This window comes from Centrocercus urophasianus, unplaced genomic scaffold, assembly GCF_019232065.1.
Source record: "Centrocercus urophasianus isolate 14NV4802_14NV808 unplaced genomic scaffold, USGS_Curo_1.0 seq_23, whole genome shotgun sequence".
NCBI lineage: Eukaryota > Metazoa > Chordata > Aves > Galliformes > Phasianidae > Centrocercus > Centrocercus urophasianus.
In genome coordinates this window covers 7,343,750-7,365,162 of record NW_024884789.1, presented here as the reverse complement: position 1 = coordinate 7,365,162, position 21,413 = coordinate 7,343,750, and the positions used below count along the sequence as shown (strand labels likewise).

The window sequence follows — 21,413 nt, the reverse complement described above, 5'->3', positions numbered from 1 at the left end:
TGACAAAGTCTTGACTCCTGCTCAACAAATTAAATTATAATGTAAGATCTCTTGGCTAGCAAAATAGGTATACAAGCTTCTACAAAACTGTTATTTCAGCATTAAATCCACAGTACTATTTTCTCAGCACGAGGGACTCTGCAGGGAACTATGAAGCCTCCTAACCAGACAGGGATCAAAATCCCCCCCATACTCCCAAATTAAAAGCTGCCAAAATTTCATTCCAAACTGAATTCACCCTTCCTCATAGCCCCACATCACACTGTGGGATAACAAGCAAAGTAAATAGGTGCTCACTTCTGCCATAGATCTCAGCTCAAGCCAAATAGGGTGGCAGGGACTTCTGGAGCAGCGGCACAATCTTCTCCAGGGTAGCACAAGTAATTAGCACAAGTAACGGTGTATTCTGAGGACTAAAAACCTCTGGTCAGGTCAGATGAGCACCACAAACCTACCCCACTCCTCAGCGATCATCTTGCTGGCCCATATTTGCTCTTCTCTCCTAAGGATGGTAAACACATACAGTGGCTGCCTGGTTTCATTCAGTTCGTCTTCTCTTCCAACTCCCTGCTGCAGGAATGGCTGTTGCCGTATTTTCTAAGCTTTCTGAAAATAAAAACCAGCCATTCTTGTGCTTAAAATAGACTGGAGAGCCCAGCTGATTTATCCTTGCCCTGTAGGATCTAGGAGGTGGTAAGATTGGAAAACTTGAAAGGGAATAAATTATGAAAGTAGGTACAGTGATTTGTTTTAAATAAGGGTCCCCAGTTCACCCTGGGAAGAATTCTCGGGGCAGATGGGCTCAGTGCTGGGGTCCTCACAAGGTGCTGCAAGGACACAGTGCTCCAGCCAGATGTGAACTGCTGCTGAAAGAGCCCTGCCAGCAGCAGCAGCTCCCTGCACGTGGAACTAGGCAAAGCTGGCTGGGATCTCCTTCCTGCACTGATGCAGTTATAGAGAGCAGCTGCACCATTTGATACCCAAATTTCACTGTTGTTTAACATCTTCTCTTTGTCTTCTCTACTCCCAATGAAACATGGCTGGTTATCGTCTTTCGTGTGAAAGACATTTGCTTGTTTTAAGGAGGCATTCAACATTATTACTCTTTCATAGAAGAAACCCTCAATTCTTACATCTCCCACTTTGACCATGTCAAGAAACTTCCCTCACTCACTCTGTCAGCCAGGTCAGCTCCTCTCCTTAAGCACTGCCACACCAAAGCCAGCAGCCAATGAAGAATCCAGCAGCATACCTGTGTAAGGAGTCAATCTCTGCTGAAGTAATTTTGCTTAAGGATTCAGATAAGGTCAGAAGAGACCTTCAGCAGTGCAGACATCTGCATTAAGTAAAATAATTCATGTAGGAATCACGTAATCACCCATACCTTTCTGGGTGATAAAACACCTACTTAAAGAACATTGCTTCTGAAAATCATCTCTTGCCTACAGAACCTATGAGTAGTAGAGATTAAATGTTATGGAAAATGAGTATGCATAATTTTCACTTTGCTTTGTGCCAGTAAGAGACAGGAAGTGTTTGGACAGAGAAGAAAATTGGGATAGAAACAGTCTGCTCTGCCATTTGTCTGGTCTTTCACACTAACAGAGGAGTGGAAATATATTTATGATTGGGGAATACTGATACAAGATCAGTGTCTGGATTTCTTAAAAGATGATATTCCAAATAGAGGAGTGCACAAGCACCATCCTTCTCTTTTGTTAACGTTTGTTTCCATTGTCTAACATTTTAGCAAGAAACACAGATGAATGAAGAAAGAATGTCAAGGTTCTCCAGCTCATAGCCCCCTATTACTCAAGCTATGAGGTTTCCAGCAGGTTGATTTCCCTCTGAGAACACATCATATATTTTCTGTTCCCACTTGCACTGAGTTTCCCCATTGTCTGACATTGTTTGTTTTGCAGGTGCTCAATGATGTTAGCAGCAAACATAAACCCCGATGAGGAGCAGCATGAGCCATGGAGGGACCCACCCCAGAGCCCGCATATGTTGATGTGGACAAGGGACTGACACTAGCATGTTTTGTCTTCCTCTGCCTTTTCTTGATTGTGATGATAATTCGCTGTGCAAAAGTCATCATGGACCCTTACAGTGCTATCCCCACATCCACATGGGAGGAGCAGCACCTGGATGACTGAAGGGGCTTGGCTACACAGAGCCATAAGATGCTGCAATCTAGGAGGACTCTTCCTATCAGGAAAGCAAGCAGGAACAGCCATTTTCAGATATGCAGGATGATGGCAATATATTTAAGAGCCAATAGCTCATATGATTACTGCTCAATACACCAGGACATCAGCAAGCCATTCTGGAAGCACAATAATACTATGCAGCAACCCTCATCTTAATGAAGATGGTCATCACATAACTCAGTAGCACAACATCCTCTAGACTTTTCCTACAGCTATAGCACAGTTTGCCCTCTCAACGTCTCCCACAAATTCAGGGCTTTAGTCAGAAATTGCAATTTGATAAAGCAATAAGAATGTCTTCCCTGAATACAAGATTGCTTCAAATACCTTTCCGAGTCATTATATTTGTGCTCAGGAGAAAGGCAAAGTTTTGCAGTTGTGTCTTCCCAGGTAATGTTAGGTAGAATCATAAAATCATCAGGGCAGGAAAGACCAACAAGTCCAGTTGTCAGCCCAGGAGAAGGAACACTAAAGCACCATGGCTATCAGCAAATTTATTCTCAATGAATTAAGTAGTGTCCATATGCTTCCCCACCACAGTGCTGTCATATTTTTAGTGATCAATATACAGAAGCACTCAAACTGCAGTTTCCAAGGGGGCTGTGGGCTACTGTTGACTCTGCAGCACAGCCTTTCTCTATCCTACTCATGGATAACTAGATATATTGACATCTGCCATAGGTCCATCAATCAGCCAGATCTCTTGCAATGAGCTTGGTAGCCACAGTTCACAGATCAGAGCTTGGACACCACTGGCTTCAACTACAAAGAACTTGCAACATTTATCAAAGGCTGACTCCACACAAAACTTCATTAATCTCTTCTTTCAGAGACAGTTCAGTGGGATCGCACATAGATGTTAAAGACAATAAGCAAAGACACTCCTAGCTTTGTCAGTCGAATTTGTTAGCCCAAGTTACAGTAGCAAGAACATGCATTCTACCTCGAGCAAAGTACCTTTAAAAAAAAACTTTTCCTCCATGTTTTTGTTGATTATCCATGTATTTCCTTTTCTCAATGCATTAAGAATGCCATTACGAAAGAAGCGAAAAAGGGAACTCTGGAATTATATTATTTACATTTTGAAGAGTGGTAATCAAAGGTTTCCCACATCCTCCATTTCTTAAGTTCTAAGGTTTGCCCGCAGCTGCCTTGAGTGACTACACATATGGCTTAAGGGATTGTAAAGAGCTGCTGAAGCAATCAGGAGTAGGTACTGCAACCACTAGTGTCATGAATAGACGAGACCTAAGAGCACAGATCTGCAAAAAGGATACTTCATTTTCTCCTTTTCCTCGCCATCTTGTTTTCTACATTCTTGCCATAGGACAACATAGAGTGGATAAAAAAAGGTGGAAAAAGAGGCTGGAGCAAGGAACCAGGGCATAATTGTGTAGGCTGGATATAGACTCTGTAGATTGGTATTCTGCACTCTGACAGATTTGTTTGACTATTACACTAGTTCCCTCTTTCTGTCGCAGTCTTCAAACATGTAAAATTGGTACAATACAATTAACTTGTCCTGCCCTGTTTCAGCTCTATCACATCACTACACAAGCTCTTGAAGAGCCTTAGATAAAGACATGGAAGTAAGATACTGATTTACAACTTCTTTACGTAAAACTACACAGGAAGGTCTGAATCTCAGTGTGCAGCAAGGGAAAAAGGAAGGGAAAATCTCCACGATAGAGAGCTTGTTCAGAACTCTACGTACTTTTATTGAGATCAGAACATCCTGAATCATTCTGATGGCACCTGATTTTATTGCCCATTCCATGGAGTTCCAAGGAGTACTGACTACAGAAGAGCAGGCTATGAGGTATATGGAAACTTCGCATGCACCTTTTGCCCTAGGCTCAACTGCACAATTTCAGCTAATCTCTGTTGTAGGAGAGCCCAGTCAGAAGGGAGATTTGAGGATCAGCTTTAATCCTGCTCTTCTTTACCAAGAGATCTCCACTGCTTCAATTATCCACTGCAGATTGCTCACCAGCCTGCTGTTCAGCTTCAGGTTCTGTTACCTAATTAACCACTAGTAACGGAAGTTTTGTAAGTGTGAATGTTAAAGTCCAACACTCTTTGAGCAAATATGTTGGTCTCATCCATGTGCGTGCCTATCTATAACATAGGAACCAATACCCCAGCTCAAAGGGCATTGCTTCCATTCCACTGACATTTAGAGCCTGGTTTTTTTAGTCATTAAGTTCCATATCCCATTTTGATACCAGTGGGGCTACAGAATATACAAAGCAAGAAGTAGTAAAATAACTATTTCCAGCCTACAGAGACTTCTGTATTTCTGACTATATTCAGAACTGACACAGCAAGAAAAGTGCTCGTCACTACTCCTGGTGCCAATAGTCCTCTCAAGGAGAATATGTATGCTTTGGCTTTGCTGCACACCACCAGTAAGCTCCTGTTCAGCTAAGGATTTATGCATATTCTGAAGTTTAAGACCTGAACTCCCAGGGAGCAGGGTCAGCACTGTGCTGTGCCTTTGGCTGGGCATGGACAGCAGCACACAGCCCTCAGGGGAAGGAAGCGCATATGAGAGCAAAGGGTTATGAATGCTGGGGAAGCAAATAGGTTCACCTAACAAGAATATTTGTAGTTATCTTCCCCCACTCTCCCCTTTCATCTATACAAAGCATTTTAAGATTTTATTTTACTTTCTGTTTGCAAAAAGCCTCCCCTACATCAAACCTTTTCCTATGACTACCTAAACACTGGTGGGGTTGTTTTTCGTACTTCTAATGTATATATGTATATTCTAATTTCTGCCTTCCACCAACCGTTACCAACGCAGCCTCACCACTTTAACTAAAAGCAATACCAAACACCATGCTGAAAGCAGAAGCTTCACCTTGCTTGCATTCTGGGTTGACCTGGCCACCCAGGACATGTTTGTTACTCCATCTCCTGGGAGTCTGGTTGGCAGAGCCACGTTCCTGGGCAGTGGAAGTTTGGTAGGGGCTGCATCGCTCAGCACTAATTACAGCTGCATGCAACAAGTGCCTCTGCCAGTTCTGTTGTTTTTAATCATTATGCCATACTACCGGCACTCGCACTCAGAGGAAATAATGCAAACGTACTGCAGATGTATTTACTTAATGCAATAAACAGCTTCAACATGGAAAGAAATTGTGTGTGTTGCAGTTCACTGCTCACTAGGATCCAATGCAGGCACAGACTGCAACAAGCCACTCCCTACACCAGAAGCAGCAGCTGGAGTTACCATGCTGCTCTCAGAGCAGCTCCTGAATGGATAAAAGCTCCATGCATAGGCATAAATCCAAGCCCTGGCCACCCTTTCCTCCTGACCCCACTAGCCCAGCCTTGCCGGCCATTACACCAATCTCTATAGCTGCCCTCTGGTTCTGCACAGCCCAGATGAACTGATCTAAATAGAGGATACCGAATCCCCAATTTTAACCATGCCTTAGCATGGCCATGGGAATACCTTATTGCTATCTGTATTATTCTGCACGTTCACTTTTCCTTCTTAAACTCCTTTCATTAAAAGCAGTCGATACCCTCTGGCCACTGCTCCTTTTTGTAACCCAGGAGGAAACCACTGATCACAGATGTGTTTTTAAGGCCACGCACAGTTTAAGACTTCTAGTTGCATTTACTCTCAGGGTTCATGTCAGTGCATAACAGCATTATGAAGCGTTGAGTGATGTGCTTAATTACAAAGCTCCCTGTTTTGTACTGCAACTTGTCCAGGGAGAAATCAAAAATCAAACAAAAAGTATTAAAATTGCATTAAGTGTGCTGAATCCATAAGGAAAAGGAAGGCTGGTAAAACAAGTTTAAAACCCAAATGAGCTTTTCAAGCAGCAGCCATCTGCAGACCAACCCCAGCACAGGGCTGTACCTTCAGCATGTCCCTCACGTACAGCCAAACACATCCAGAGCTTTCAATCAACTTTAGAGCCCAGAAATTATCTCTCTTTCTCACACAGCAGTGACAGTGTGGGCACCTTGAGCGAAGGCGGCAATCCTAAGCCTGAGAAATGGCCTCTCAGAAAGAAAGTGGATGCAAATATCACCTACTAACAGCATCCCTTCTAACAAAGTCACTGCCTTAACCCCAAACAGCTTCTGAAAGAGCATTTCCCCCACCCAGGGAAGGAGCCTATCATCACACCACATGGCCCCAAACCCCTCTGGGGTGGGTTTACCTTTCCTCCAGGCCTCTGAAAATCCACAGGGGAATTTTTTCTTCTCCACTTGAGTGACAATCTCAGCGCTGTGATGAAGTAGAGGAGCTCTGGTTTTAAAGTTTTACTTCATTCATTGTTGTTGGAAACTGCTATACAATAAACTTAACAAAAGCAGACTTGAATTAAAAGCAATAAAATCCAGAAGCAAAGAGCTCCACCTTCAAATCCAATGGCAATAGAAGCTTCCATACTTGAAGAGGAAGTTTTTGTAGGGAGGGTCAAACCACTTTAAATGGCCCTTTAGAAACAAACTCCTCCCAGCACCAGGTGCAAGTATTGATCCAAGATGTAAGCATTGTAAGCACAAAACCAAGGGCCCCAGGTTGAAGCACCCTCCTGCTCCACCCACCCGTTTCCCCCTTGTGGGTGCCCTCCCTCAAAGGCGAGATGCCTCCAACACCGTGAGCCCATGTCTTTATCCTGTAGGTGAAAAAAAATTCACCTTGGCCATAAAAATCATTTCTTTCCTTTTTTAGCATCTGCTGGACTTTTGGCCTCTGGCCATGCAGCAGGCGGTCCATGTCTCTGAGCTCTGTCCTGAGCAAAGCTTTGGACTTCCTCCAGCCCACATCCAAAATCTGCTCAGAGAGCTGTGTGAGTTCTGGGAAGGAAAACATCAATTTCTGGAAGCCTGCGATTTCTCAGATTTAATCAAGTTAAGGAAGCACCTGGGGGCTATGGGAGCACCCTGTCACCTCCTGCCTGTCCCCACCATTCCGCAGAGGTTTTTGACCAGGAACTGGGATTTGTATCCCTGGGATGGAAGATGTAGCTGCACTGCCTTTGCACAATGGTTTTAATGCTTTCCAACAAATATTCCTGTACCCAAAAAGCACTGATTCTGCAGTCCTTCCTGGCTGCAAAATGACTTGCATCAAGGTCAAAACCCACGAATAGCAATGTACTGCCCTGACACCTCCACCAGCTCTTGTCAATAGAGATTGTTCCTGGGTTTTTCAGAAAAACAGCCTTCCTTCCAGCATACAAAACCCATCCGTGCTTCCATGGGATGGTGACATCATGGCAAGATGAAATATGGGGCTGCCACAGCTTTAGCATCAAGGATCACACGAGTTATTTCCAAATCCAAGAGGGAATATGGCAGCTTGTGGTTGTCCTTCAAGGTCATTTGCCATCTAAGTCAGAGTGCATTAAAATAAGTATCTGTCTATTAGCTCAATTAGGAGTACCTAACAGACCCTGAAGAAAAAATTCCTTTTTTTTTTTTTTAATATAAACAAGGAGCTGTTTTTCTGCCCAGGTCATCCCTTCTGCCAACAGTGGAATGTCTTAAGCTAAAAATTTAAATTGATTTGAGGATGATCCTCCCAGCATCATTCTTGAAAGGGACTGTTATTGTTGCACGCTGAGGCTGCCCGGGAGAGATCCCATTTCAGCAAGCATGCCCCGTTAGCAATGATTTATGCACTGTCACATTTGTTCATTAATCTTCATTCCAAATTCACTCTTCCTTCCTGCCTGGCCAACGGGTCACACAGCACACTCCCCCAAGGGTGATATTAAATATCAGCATGCCCTGACACCCATGTTTGGAGGTGGTGCACCCAGACCCTCTCCTGCTGGCAGCTCCACAAGTCAGGATCGTAGCTTGCCCTCCTGCTGCCCCCAGCCCCAGCATGAGGGGCTCCTGGCTCTGGGAAAGCATCTGCAGCCCTGGGACTGCTATCCTTGCACAAAATCCACAGCTCCATCAGCCCCTTCACTTGGAGGACCGAGCAGATATTTGGCAAGATTCCCTTGCACCATACCAGAGTTCATTAGCTGCTCTCCTGAGCTCCTTCAGTCAGTGATGTCCTCTAATTGATGTGATTTGGCACTGGGCCATGGCGTTAAATTGATTTGTAGGCCATGGGACAGAGGCAGATGCCCTTTGCACAGGAGAGAAGTGCCATGTGCTTTGTTCACTGCCCGCTGCAAGGAGCTGCCAGCACCCAGACCCGTGTTGTTCCCTGACAGGGGACAAAGTGCAAATCATCATGCTGGGGCTGCCACCCTCCCTTTGGTACAGTGTAATTTCTGTTTTCACCCTTTTGAAAAGGCTGCTCCTTTAGCACCCTGTTGTTTTGCTGTCAGTTGCACTGACCATCACATTCAATTTTGTGTTTTTGTGTGTTGGTTTTGGGGGTGCTCCTGGAGCAATCTTCCTCCAAATGGTTCCTGGGTTTTAGCATCCACTTTTGGGGTTTTACCCCCAGAAGATGAACACTGCAAAAAAAAAGAAGCCAGGATTTAAGCTCTGCTGTATCACCAACCTAGTGAATATTTCAGTTTACTTGAAGACCTTTTTATAGCTGTGATAAAAATATTAATGTAGAAGAGATAAAAATCTCGCTTTCTATTTAAATCACCCTGTTCTCACATCGCAAGAACTTTAAAGCTAGGGCAGAAAAACTTTTCTTATCACACCAGAGAGCCACATTCATCTTGCAGATATTTATTGATAATTAAAAATAGTAAGTTTCCAATCAGTCATATAAAAGTAATAAATCTGAGTTCAGTAGCACAGCTGTGAGAGGCTGGGGAAACGTCCTCCTTTTCCTTTCCCTTATATTCCACCTTCTTTTACTCCTCCTCCTGGATGTTCCCTTCCCACAAACATCACAGACCTGACACAGCTGGGAGGATTTTTCCTGAGCAATGACCAAATCCCACGCGGAAGCCACTGCCTTGGCAGTAACCTGGGGGCAGAAAACAGGAGACAGGTTGTGCTGTGAGGACAGTGGGGTTCTGCCATGAATGAATGGAATTATCCTCGTGGATATTCGGGTTGCATGTGCCCAGGCCTGCGCATGTTGAGATGTCGTGATGAGGCTATCCTATGGTAAGGATATTTCCATTACTTTTTAGATGCACAAACACAAGAATGTTTTTAAAGTTGGAGCCTAACCCACGAGCACGGTGAGGCTTTGTGGTTTGGTCCTTCTTGTCAGACATCAGGAAAAGTCATAGAATCACAAAGGCTGGAGAAGACAGCTGAGATTATCTGGCCATCAACCCACCCCCACCTTGCCCACAGACCACATCCCTCAGTGCCACATCCCCATGGCTCTTGAACGCCTACAGGGACAGTGACCCCACCATCTTCCTGGGCAGCTGTGCCAATATCTCACCACTATTTCAGGAAATAAATGTTTCCTAATACCCAACCTGAACCTCCCTTGATGCAGCTTGAGGCCATTCCCTCTCATCTTAATGCTGTTCCGTGGGAGCAGAAGCTAACCCCTTCCTCAGTACAAGGAGAACCTGGGTCTGATCTTCCTTCAGGATCTTCCTTCAGCACTGTCCCTTCTCATCATGGAGCTATGATCTGTGACAGCTGCTGATTCAGGTGCTGCTACCTTTAAGACTGTGTGTAAAGTGGGTTAAGAGTACAGTGGTCTTGAAATCTGACTGATAAATAAAAACTTTAAGAACTGCAATGGGGGAAAAAAGAAGTTCAAATAGGCCAGGACTATTGGTGAAACACAGCAATATGCAAGTTCAGTGAATGTGATCACAGAACAAACAAGATGTGCAATATTCCTGCAGTCAGACCCAACCTGCAGCACTACCAATCCATTATGCTGGATTTTGTCAGCTCATCCATTTTAGCATTGCCAGAAACACTGCTCTAGTAAGCATAGTGCCTACCTTCAGCCTCACATTTTACTTAGATGTCCTAGTGCTCTACTGTGTTGGGTTTTCTCCAATTAAACATTTCTGTGGTAGAGATACAGCTCGGTAACAGATCTTCAGCGTTAAATGCATTAATTAGAGCAGGCAATTGTAGCCTGCCAGCACATGCCACAGTCCTATTGTTGCTTTTGCCCATTGAACTTTCCTGCAAGGTTTAGGGTTGGTAGCTGGATCATTGCTAGAGGCCAGGAAAAGTGTAACTGAAGACAGTCAGGGGCGGGAAGGAAATGCTTTGCAGTGCAGAAGGAAAACAAAGTGCAAACACCAGCACTAGGGGAGATGCAGACACGTGCATCTCAATAACAATGAAAACCATAGCCCAGCATGAAAGAGCTCTCAAGCACAGCTCTTTCAGAGGAATGGAAAGAGCTGGGGTTGCATGAGTGCACACGGAGCACAGCCATGTCCTCAGCTGTTACCAACACCTGGAAACACCTCCTAGGTACAGCATATGAGCATTTCTCAGCCATTACCTGTTATAATGATTTCATCTCCATCCTGCAGAAATTTACGAGACTGTCCATGGCCAAGAGGAATTTCTTTTGTCCCGTTCCAAGAAAGCTCCAGCATGGAGCCGAAGCTCTCAGGCTCCTGCAGCAAAAGTTATCAACAGGTGAATGTCTCTTTAGTAACAATCCTACTGCTAAGCTAATCCTACTACTAAGCTGGAAGTAGATTCACAAATAGATTAACACAAAGAATGGAGTTTTGCTGTTGATTTAGTTGGATTTAGTGGATTTAGTGGATTTAGTTGATTTGTTTGATTTAGTAGGAGCTATTGGGAATAGGTGAACGGTTGGACTGGGTGATCTTTTAGGTCTTTTCCAACCTTGGTGATTCTATGATTCTATGATTCTATGATTTACTTCGTTGGTAATACACTGGCTTATTGCTTTGCCTTTGCGTTACAATTCCTTGCTTGCTGTAAGCAGTCATGGCTTCATCTGGTACGTTTAAAGCAGTCCTAAATCCTTTACAAGCCGCTTGAGGCAGCTACAGAGAGCATGGAAACAAATCTAGGGCACTCCTGAAAACCCACACTTTCATGTAACCACATTGCAGTTTTATTTATGTTTTGTTCTTCAGAAGCAAAGCTGGCAAAGGTTTATAAATCATCAATGTCAGTCTGCAGCACAATGGGTTAGGGGAAGCAGAAAGCACTGCAGAGGTGCTCGGAATGGAAGGATAGGTATCCATGTTTGGAAACCACTTACCCTGAAGCTGTCTGAAAGACAGCATGAAGAGTGATTATATTTGATGTTTCAGCAAGTGCCACTACCTTACTCAGACATTGCAACCACTCCCCGTACAAGAGTGATAGCTTGCAAAGTTAGGCCTGTGGATGTAGTATTTTAAATCTGCTGAGCTGTTACTGGTGCTATCAGCACTTGAACACTCACAGGCCCACTGACGGTTCCTGATGCCAGGAGGTCTCCAGGTCGAAGGTTGCATCCATTGATGGAGTGATGTGCCAGCTGCTGCTTCATGGTCCAGTACATGTGCTGCAGGAAGGAGGAAGAGGCTAAAGCAATGAAGGACAAACCTTTGTCACTTGCCTGTGCTGAAGGAATCGCATTCTCTGGATGATGCGGTCAGGAGATCCCTAAAGATGTTTCCTTATTTAATCAGGAACCTTCAGCAGCCTAAAAGTGGCACACCCAGCTGCATTTCTAATAGTAACTGTGACATGGCTGATAGCTTTCTATATGATCACAGGATAGTAGAATGAATCATAGAATGGATTGTGTTGGAAGGGACCCCAAGGATCATCAAGTTCCAACCACCCTGCTACAGGCAGGGCCACCAACCTCCATACCTGGTACTAGACCAGGTTGCCCATGATGACCAAGGGGCTGTTGCATGCATATAAACTCAGACATATAACATGTAACTTTGCCCCTTAAAATTCCTCCTCTTTCAATCAGATGCCATTTATCCTCTTCTTCCTCTTCAAGGCCAGCACTACTAGCCCAGGATCCATGATCATGTTTAGTATTCTAACAGGCTTATAGAAAAATCTCCTCATTACTGCTGTGCTGACTGCTGATTTACTGATTAGGGTAATTACTACAGATGAACAGAGCCAAATGTGAACTTAAAATGGTTCACCAGCCCATATACTGTACCAGGGCAGACCTGGGCTCACGGCTGTGTCCCCATGGGAGGCACAAGTTGTGACTGCAAGGCTGTCTTCCACTGTGGCACAGCAAGAGCCCTTTTACATGAATTCAAAGCTGAGCAGGAGGAGGAGCTGCTCTCTTGTTCAGTGCTTGGGAGTTCTCATCCCAAAGGAGGGAAAAGCTGCCACTACCATCCTCTCCTCTCCCTCTGTTTGCATATGGACTGATTTTTGGATGGTCCTGTGAGGTGCCAGGAGCTGGATTAAACAATCCTTAAGGGTTCTTTCCAACTCATGTTATTCTGCGATTCTATGAACCTTACCCAAACCTGACTTGATCTTTGACTAATGCAAAAATCAGTATTTGAGGCTGCCTAAGAGCTGAGCTGATAGCATAAGCAAGATTTCAAGCAAGTGAAAGAGGCCAAAGTCCTACCTTGAAATTGGACCTGCATATAGTGGTTGGCGTGCTCATTCCTTCTCCTGCAGAAAATAAAATGCAAGAAACAGGGAAATAACTCATTTGTTTTGGATGAATGATGGAGTCTTTTCATTTATAGATGGATGACTCCTTTTATCATTACAATCCCTAGCAGCAGAGCAGCAAATAACATTTTCCATTCCCTTAAGAAGGCCAGAAAACAAGTGTATGGATGGCACCAACGTAACATCAAGCTACCCAATTCTGATCATTTCCTTTACTGTATGAGCAACAATACGGACAACAACTGGACCTTCTGCTCAGTGAGGCCATTAACTGGGCTTTGTGCTGGCCTAACATCACGGATTTCTGCTCTCTCCTTGCCCAACTCTTGCCCACCCATTCAGACAGCCCCCATAGGGGCTCCTCATCAAAGGTTGATTATCTGCAATCCTCAAGTGGGCTTCATTCCCTCCTATGTGCATCACTGGTTGGCCAAGAGGGAATGTGAAGAGCTCTGCAAGAAAAGAGGAATGCAGAGCCGAGAGCAAATTGCCTTATGTACGTGGGGGGTTCTGCAGTCCTTAATTGGTGATTTCAGCTTTACAACTGGCTCCACACTGCCATACCTTTTATTGCAACAAAGAGATTGATGTCAAAAGTGTAGGGTTCTTCATCCCGAAGGTAGGGCAGTGGTTTGGGATCCTAAAGTCATATAAAAGATGTGACAGTTTACACAAGCAAAAAGGAAAAAATCCATGTGCCATCTCAGTGAGTTCTTGTTAATGCAGGCTGTGCTACAATCCATTTACTTTCCCATTATTACTGTTCAGATTATTGCTTTTCTTGCTCTCACACGCATGCTTTTAAGGATCTTTCTGAGCAGATGTGATATCCTGCAGATTCAGATTCCCTCTTTTGCACTTGGGCTCCAAAAGCCCTCTCCATCTTTTTGGCATGGATGTTAATCCAAAAGTAATACAGAGCTAGCACATCTCTCTGTTCTGTGCCTGTTCAGAGAGGGTGGTAAATTCTCTGTAAGAACTTCATTATCTTTTCCCATTTTAACTACAGTTCCACATAACACAGATGTTTGAACAAAGTGCTCTGGCATGAACCCTTTCTCTCCCTCCTGCTTTCTGGATGCTAAGCACTACCAAACATGACCTAGCAGCTCAGTGATCAGTTCGTTTTCAAGACATTTTAGAGGAGATGATATTTCTGCTCTGCTCGAGTGGGCAGGATGGCAGGTACCACGTGTTTGTGCCGCATCAGTCAGCATTTGGATTCAAAGGGCTCAAGCTTTCTTTGTGTCTTTGAAGCAGGATCACACTTACAAACTGTTCAAAGTTTCAAGCCTTTTTCTCTTGCTGACCTGGATGGGGTTTGGCAGCAGGAATGGCCGCAGAGCTTCCATGGTGACAACCCAAGGGGAGATGGTTGTGCCAAAGCTCTTGCTCAGGAATGGGCCTAGAGGAACATATTCCCATTTCTGGATGTCACGGGCTAGGAAGGGAAAATTGAAAGTAATGCCATTAAACATACTTGGAGTTGTAAGCCTCTACACTGGTGAAAGACCTCTGCACAGCTACAGAACAAGTTGTGTGGACTTGGAAATATTCTCACTACCAATTTACAGCCATTGTGCCCAAATTCTGGTTTAATTCCATTCCCTTTCTCAAGCCAAAGTTCTCAGACCAGCTACATTAAGTAGTCAGGGATAACTAAAGCAAGCTAGGTCATCCATAACCATATTTTCCTCCTCCGTTCAGTTAAACTGACACCCAGCCAGGGGGCTGCACCAGCCGGAGGGTTCATTTCACCTCAATAACAATGCTTTTGTCTGCTTAAACCTCTGCATAGGCAGAGGGATTTGTGATTGCCAAATTATTTCCTAATCCTGACATTGAAATCAATCCTCTGTTTAGATCACCATCCTTAGCGCTGCTCGATCCCTGCTAGATGGATATTAGCTCTTTCATAAGTAGATCAATCTTCATTAGGCAGCAGACACTGGTTCTACTGATTGATCAAAGATGGGTTTAGAAAGAGCTTAAGAAATGCAGGTAGTATTTCATTTTGAAACACACCCAGTGGTTTCAGTGCCCATGAATGTGTTTTTAAAAACATTATTCATCCATCTCTAGGGCACCCCATAATGCTCTGACCCCACCCATGGTGCTGGTTACCACTCCAGTCGTTCATAAGGACCATTCCAAAGATGTGCTCATGGGCTCTGCTGACTGGGATCGGCTCCCCGTGCTTGTTGCCAGGTCCTACAAAGAATGCCTGAAAATAAAAATGTTGGTTAAGTTTCTGAAGGTAGAGAACTTCACTCCTTCACAGAGGGTTACATGTCTGAGCAACTGAGGTTGGCCAAGACATGGTTTTTTGCATCCTTTCCTGTACTAATTAGACAAGGAACAACCTACTCCCTCTTTCCTCCCTTCCTTAAGACTTTGAAACTCTTAGGAGACTTGCATTTCCAAGAGGCAGGAATTAGCAGGACTGTATCAAAACAAAGAAGAAAAATTAGTCCCTCCATTTGCAAAATAAGACAGTCCATTGGCCACTCATATTTTCTGTGGGCTGTGAAGATGAAAGAGAATTAAAGTCATTGCATTGCTCAGTGGGAGACTACAGTGACAGGAGGTAGTGGGGAAATGTCCCTGCTGGGTGTTTACCATGACCTAGCATCTCTCTTACCCCCATATGAAACAACATAGGCCACAGAAATCACGACAGGGAACCCTAGAAAGCTCTCTCCTTTGGAGCCATGCTAAGCCACAAGAAGATGCATTGTCCAAGGATATTTAATTACAAAACCCACAGCATGAGTTTTCTCTTTCTAGCCAGGATGAGGTGCTTGGGTTGCACTTGCAGCAATTTTCTGCTCCCCCTGCTCCTGCACAGCCTTTCTGGGCCTCTAAAACCCCCACATCCAGCAAAGGATCCTGGCTGCAGCTCCATGAGAACTGCTGACCAGGGAACAGGCTGTGGTGCCTGATAGGAGAACCTGCCATCTGCTTACTTCCAGGTTGCTCACGTCTGACCAGACAAGTTGTTTCCAGTCTCAAAGCTGTATTAACAAAACAGCGGATGATCTAAAGCACCCTGCTGTCCTCAGAAGGGAAGATTTCCTCCACAGAAACATTCATTGCCTGCTATATGGAGTTATCAGAGGAAATGGATAAGTGGATCGTGTAATATTCATTTTAGAAGCTGATCCTTCCTTTTTTTCCCCTCTTTTTAATGTTCATCTATTAAAATGGCAGGGGAAAAAACCCATCTTACCATTTCTAACTCGATATCCAAACGTTTGCAAGCGCCGAACACTGGAGGTTTATCTGTGGGCATGAAAAAGAGTATTTTATAGGCAAGAAGCAAACAGAGAAATGAAAATGAAAACTGTACAGAAGAAACAAAGCATCCAATGCTGCCTGGCACGCAAACACAGGGCAGTTTCAGCTCTTGGCTTCCCCTTGCTTTCTGCCTTGACCCCAGCTGGAACATCACAGACCCTACACTGCAATGTGCAGGGAAAACAATAGTTAAAAAAAGAGTAAGAGACCATGTTTAAAGCCTGTCATGGACTCACCATTGTCAGGTTTCATTTGCCCCACAGGTCTCCGGATGGGTGTCCCGGACACCACAACGGAAGATGCCCGGCCGTGATACCCAACAGGCAGGTGCAGCCTCAGGAAAGAGCATCACAGAGTATAGGTTAGATCTGAGAGCACAGCACCCAGAGCATCATCATGGGCTGCACAGAGTGCAAGGTTTGAGGAGCAGACTCTGCACAGACGGGCAAAAACTGTTGCCCCATCCTTGCTCTGTGATACAGACACATACAAAATCCCGCAACCATGTACCTGTGCTAATGCATTCCCGTGCCAATGCTCTGCTTAATTCCTTGGAGCTTAAATCCAGAATGCAATTGGCAGAACACAGTTTCTTAGGTAAATCTGCCCTTGAACCAGAGGTTCATTGTGGTTGGTGCAGATGCACCAGCACAGGTTGGGGAAGTGTGATTTGGGGCTCTTTTCTCAAGCTCTTGACAGCAGTGTGAGCTGACATCAATGTTTTGCTGAAGGGTTACCCTGACCTTTAAAAATGCATATATATACCTACGGGTGAGCACACAGCACAGCCACCCTCATAACCCACCAGTTGGGCATCAGAGCATTCTCCTTCCCCCGGAACATGATTCCAACGTTGGTGGCGTGTTGTCGCGACGAGTAGAAGTCGGTGTAATCTCCTGCATGGATAGAAACCCAGAGGATGTGGAGCAAAGGATGTGGAAAAGCCCCTCGTGTGCTGGGACTAAAGCTGATGAAAAGAGTGGGGAGGGGTGCAGGGAAGGATGCAGGGAAGGGTGGAGAGGCGCTCAGCAGCGTTTGGAATTGTTGATACAAGGCTGCACGAGAGGAGCTCCTGCCGAAGCGGGCGGGCAGCTGCTGCCCTCTGCTGGGGGATGTTGTGCTGGAAGCCGAGCTGCAGCCAACTGAGCGTTTAATGCTGTGCATAGCTTCGGGTGCAGTAACTTAAGAAGGACGTAAAACCATCAGAGCATCCACAGGAGGACAACGAAGATGGTGAAGAGTCTAGAGAGCAAGGTGTGTGAGGATCACAGCCACAAAGACCCTTGGTGTTGCAAATCTGATGACAAGGATCTCATGGCGCAGGACAACCCTTAATCCACATCCAGGAATTTTCAGGCTGATATTGAGTGTCCCTGGACTTTTGTTCTTGCACTGCAGACAGCACCTACCATTCTCTGCATACAGCGAGCTACTTCTGGCTCCTACAAAGCCCATTCCCCATCACAGCTATGCTAAGTCTGAGCAACCTGGAAATAAAGCAGGTCCTTTAGGCAGGAGCAAAGGACAGAGCTGAGCAGCTGGCAACCCAGAAGGCTTACCAATGTGTGCCGGCAGGTGCATGGTAGCAGAAGCCTGAGGTACAAATGCCCTGAAACAAAAGACAAAGACTTCAGCTCTCAGAACAGTTTGTGGCTTTCACCCTGAAGTGGTTTACAAGCACATAAAGGGCTGAGAATCTCTCGAAGCTGCTCCATCCTTATTTTACTTTGCAAAGCCTTGCAGCGATTCCTTTCTGTTGAAATAAAAACAAGGGCACTGCTGGGATAGGGGGAGGCACGGGCTGGAGGTCCCACGGCCACCTCCCTCATGGAGGCCGTGGTTGGTGTGCATGGAGCTCCATGTACCCCCTGGACACCCGGGTCTCTGATCAGCTGTAGGTGCCCTGTAGGTGCAGGGGAGTTGGACCAGTTGGCCTTTAAGGGTCCCTTCCAATCAAATGATTCTATGATCGCATTTGCAGGCACTGATTAACCAGAGACACAGCAAGGGGTGGGAAGCTGTCCCTGAAGCTGTCATTAGGCACAAACAGCAGTGGGATCCCATTCAGATGGCGGGCAGCTGCCTCAGGCCCAGGCTGGCTCACCGTTTCCGCAGGCCTGCGTTGTCCCGCAGCGTCGGCTCGGCGGCTGACAGCAGTGACTGCAGCAGGGCACGGGCTTCCCTCCAGGCTGTGGGACCCAGCCCCATGAAGGCGTTGAGGGTGGGCTGATGGGCAATAGATAAGAGACTGAGCTTTGCTTCACAAAAGACATCCAGGGCCCCAGATGCCCCCGCTGCATCCTCACAGCCACAGGCTCTGCCTCTAAGTGTAGCACAGCCAATGGTGCTGGCCGTGTTCCCCATGAGATACCCCAAATTTGTGCCTTGTCACAGAAATCGGTTGGATATCAGGAAAAATCTCTTCTCAGAAAGAGCAATGATGCAGTGGCACAAGCTGCCCAGGAAGGTGGTGGAGTCACTGTCCCTGAAAGTGTTCAAGAACCGTGGGGATGAGGCACTGAGGGACGTGGTTTAGAATGGTCACAGGCATGGGCTGATATCTAGACTAGGTGATCTTGGTAGTCTTCCCAAGACCACTCCATATGGCCCCCAGAATGGGACTTTGGGAAACTTGCGTTTCTGTTCCTGCCTTAGATCCAAATCCAAAGTTTCATGAGAAAAGCTGCTAGCACTGCTCTGTGCTGCACTAACAATTCAATGGAAAAGGCCTCAAGGTGATTGGAAATACTTTGCTCATTCTGGATGTTTCTTTCACTTCTCCTTACCACTCAAAACATGGGTGGCATTGCTTCATTGTACTTCCACTTTGCAACTACACCAGGCTAAAAACGGACCAAGAGCTTCAGTGCTGAATGAAAATCAGCATTCCCAGTTTGCTGTCTATGTCTCATTGCTCATTGCTAACAACTTTCATGCACATATTTAAAAGCATGCAGAAATTCAAACTATAGACTGAGATAAATACCTGGTCAAAGACATGCTGGTGTTTGGCAAGAGCCGGTCCATTAAACAGATGCTTGATAACACTGAGATCCAAAATTTGGTCTCCAATTGCTACTCCAATCCTGTGCCGAGGCTGCAAAGCGGTGAGAGTGGGAGAAAGAGTTTACATTTGTAGCCAAAAATTCTCCAAAGAACACACGGAGGAAGGCAGCAATTGCAGGGAGCCGAATCCATGAGGACAGGATCTAATGTCACAGCAATCTGTGAACACTGGTGCAATCCTGACTGCAGGGAAAGCATCCTGCCTGTGTAGGAGAGTGCCACGGTCGTGTTGCCTGACAGATGACAAACAAAGCCCCCATTCATTTGCTGCAGTCCTGAAGGGCTCACCATGCTGGTGCTCAGAGCAGCACAGACCATCACAGCCCATCACACTGCAGCTCCACCACTGAGGAATGGGCATTTCAGAAACGCTGCCACGTTCAAAGGCAAATTTCAATTACCCACACCTTAAAGCAAATAGAGACAGTCTGGTTGCACTCATTAGGAAAACTAACTTAACAAAACGGAAAAAAAAATCACTGATAAAAATCCATGCTACCAAACCTATTTTTTAACCTTGAATTTCCAAACGAGATGTTTCTTAATCTTTAATTTCTAAGCATGATTTCCAATGCGATAAGGATTTATTCAGCAAACATTCCTGCAAAGCACTCTAAAGGTCACATCAGGTTAATTTGTAACTGGGGTGCACGACATCAACCACCATAGCTCGAAATCAGGGCGACACAGCGCCATTTTAAAAACATTTTTCCCCCAAATAATTTCCATAAACCCTTGCCTGCCTTCTAATAAGATCTTAGCAAATATGTTTTCTTCGATGAACAGCGTGAAGGTGGAAAAATAATCCAGACTGGTTAGATAGCAACACATGCACCTAGGAAAAGATTAAATGAACCATCTCGTTTTGATCCGTGGAAAATAAGAGATCAGAAAACACAATCTTTGGGCTTAAATTCTTTTTTAAACCAGTATTGATAAGCAGAGACAGCAGCAACCAGGAGATAGCAATGAAGTTTCAGTACGCAGTCCTCCAGTCCTTCCTTCCCAGGTACTTCTCTTTTTTTCCAGGGCCTGTTACAGCTGCTCTGAGGCATTGGGTGGCTGCAGGTTTCAGGTCAGCAGCTGCCTAATGGGGCTCAGCACCCAGGAACTGGGAGCTCTCTTCTTTGGAAAAGGTTGAGCCACATTTCTTGGAGTCCCCAGTACAAGAAAGAAGCAGAGGAGGGCCACTAAGATGATCAAAAGGCTGGAGCATCTCTCCTATGAGGAAAGGTTGAGGGAACTGGGCTTGTTTAGCTTAAAGAGAAGGCTCTGGGGAGACCTCGTTGTGGCCTTCCAGTACTTAAAGGGAGCATATAAACAGGAAGGGGAACGGCTGTTTTTGAGGATGCGTAGTGATAGGACAAGGAGGAATGGTTTTACACTGAGACGGGAAGGTTTAGGTTAGATGTTAGGAGGAAGTTTTTCACACAGAGGGTGGCAATGCACTGGAATAGGTTGCTCAAGGAGGTTGTGGATGCCCCATTCCTGGAGGCATTCAAGGCCAGGCTGGATGTGGCTCTGCGCAGCCTGGTCTGGTGGTTGGCGACCCTGAACATAGCAGGGGGTTGAGAGTAGATATCATTGTGGTCCTTTTCAACCCAGGCCATTCTATGATTCTATGACAAAACAGAGCTGGCTCAAGCCTTTGGGCACAGCTTTGCTTTGGCACATTTAACCCTTTGCTGCAGTGCCGTGCCCAACAAACCATAATGGGGCAGCAGCAGAGACAGAAGTAACACATGTATGCTGTGCTCTGCTTTACTACTCTTGCAACCACTCCACCCAGCTGGTGAAAGTAGGCTGCTAAGGGCCAGAACACAGCACGTACAAATACAGCTATTGCAGGAGACGATTCATTTAACAATAAAAGTAATCAAAACTACACAAGACCTATAGGACGCAGCAGCCAAAGTGCTCCTCAGAAGTATTAACACTTTCCATTCTTTAGTACGGTTTTGAGGAGGCTGTCACCAGAAACCCTACGTGAAGCAAAAAGACAATGCAATAGCTGCTGCTCTGCTGTCAGATCAGCAACCTGCACCACCTGGAAGATTTTTCCTTATCCCACATCGCTGGGAGTTTCTCCTATTCACAGGATCCACACCATTACAACAGCCCAAGGACAACATGTGCTGTTACTCACCTCCTCCCTGGTGGAAAAAACCCCATAGGGGAGATTTTGAAGAGGGAAATCTGAGTCCTTGTCCACGTGGATGAAAGACATGCTGAATGCTCACAGAGATGGCTCTGACCTGCTGGGCCACTGCGTTCCCACCTCGAAGGAAGAGCCCCTTCAGATGTTGTAAGGGG

At 45.5% G+C, this 21,413-nt stretch overlaps 2 protein-coding genes across 2 annotated transcripts; one reads left to right on the top strand and one right to left on the bottom strand.

Moving 5' to 3' along the window:
• The first annotated feature begins 1,976 nt into the window (after window positions 1-1,976).
• On the top strand, window positions 1,977-2,165 carry CTXND1 (cortexin domain containing 1). The gene has a single exon (XM_042824456.1). It carries the CDS (start codon window positions 1,977-1,979, stop codon window positions 2,154-2,156), a length of 180 nt encoding a protein of 59 aa, XP_042680390.1. The 3' UTR covers window positions 2,157-2,165.
• Window positions 2,166-8,875: 6,710 nt separating this feature from the next.
• FAH (fumarylacetoacetate hydrolase) lies at window positions 8,876-21,413 on the bottom strand. The gene is made up of 14 exons (XM_042824454.1): window positions 21,247-21,413; window positions 19,021-19,131; window positions 18,139-18,260; window positions 17,594-17,643; window positions 16,840-16,930; window positions 16,271-16,368; window positions 15,967-16,019; window positions 14,862-14,961; window positions 14,048-14,178; window positions 13,302-13,377; window positions 12,688-12,734; window positions 11,533-11,634; window positions 10,606-10,723; window positions 8,876-9,135 (listed from the first exon to the last, which is right to left on the bottom strand). Exons 1-14 carry the CDS (start codon window positions 21,325-21,327, stop codon window positions 9,056-9,058), a joined length of 1,260 nt encoding a protein of 419 aa, XP_042680388.1. The 5' UTR covers window positions 21,328-21,413; the 3' UTR covers window positions 8,876-9,055.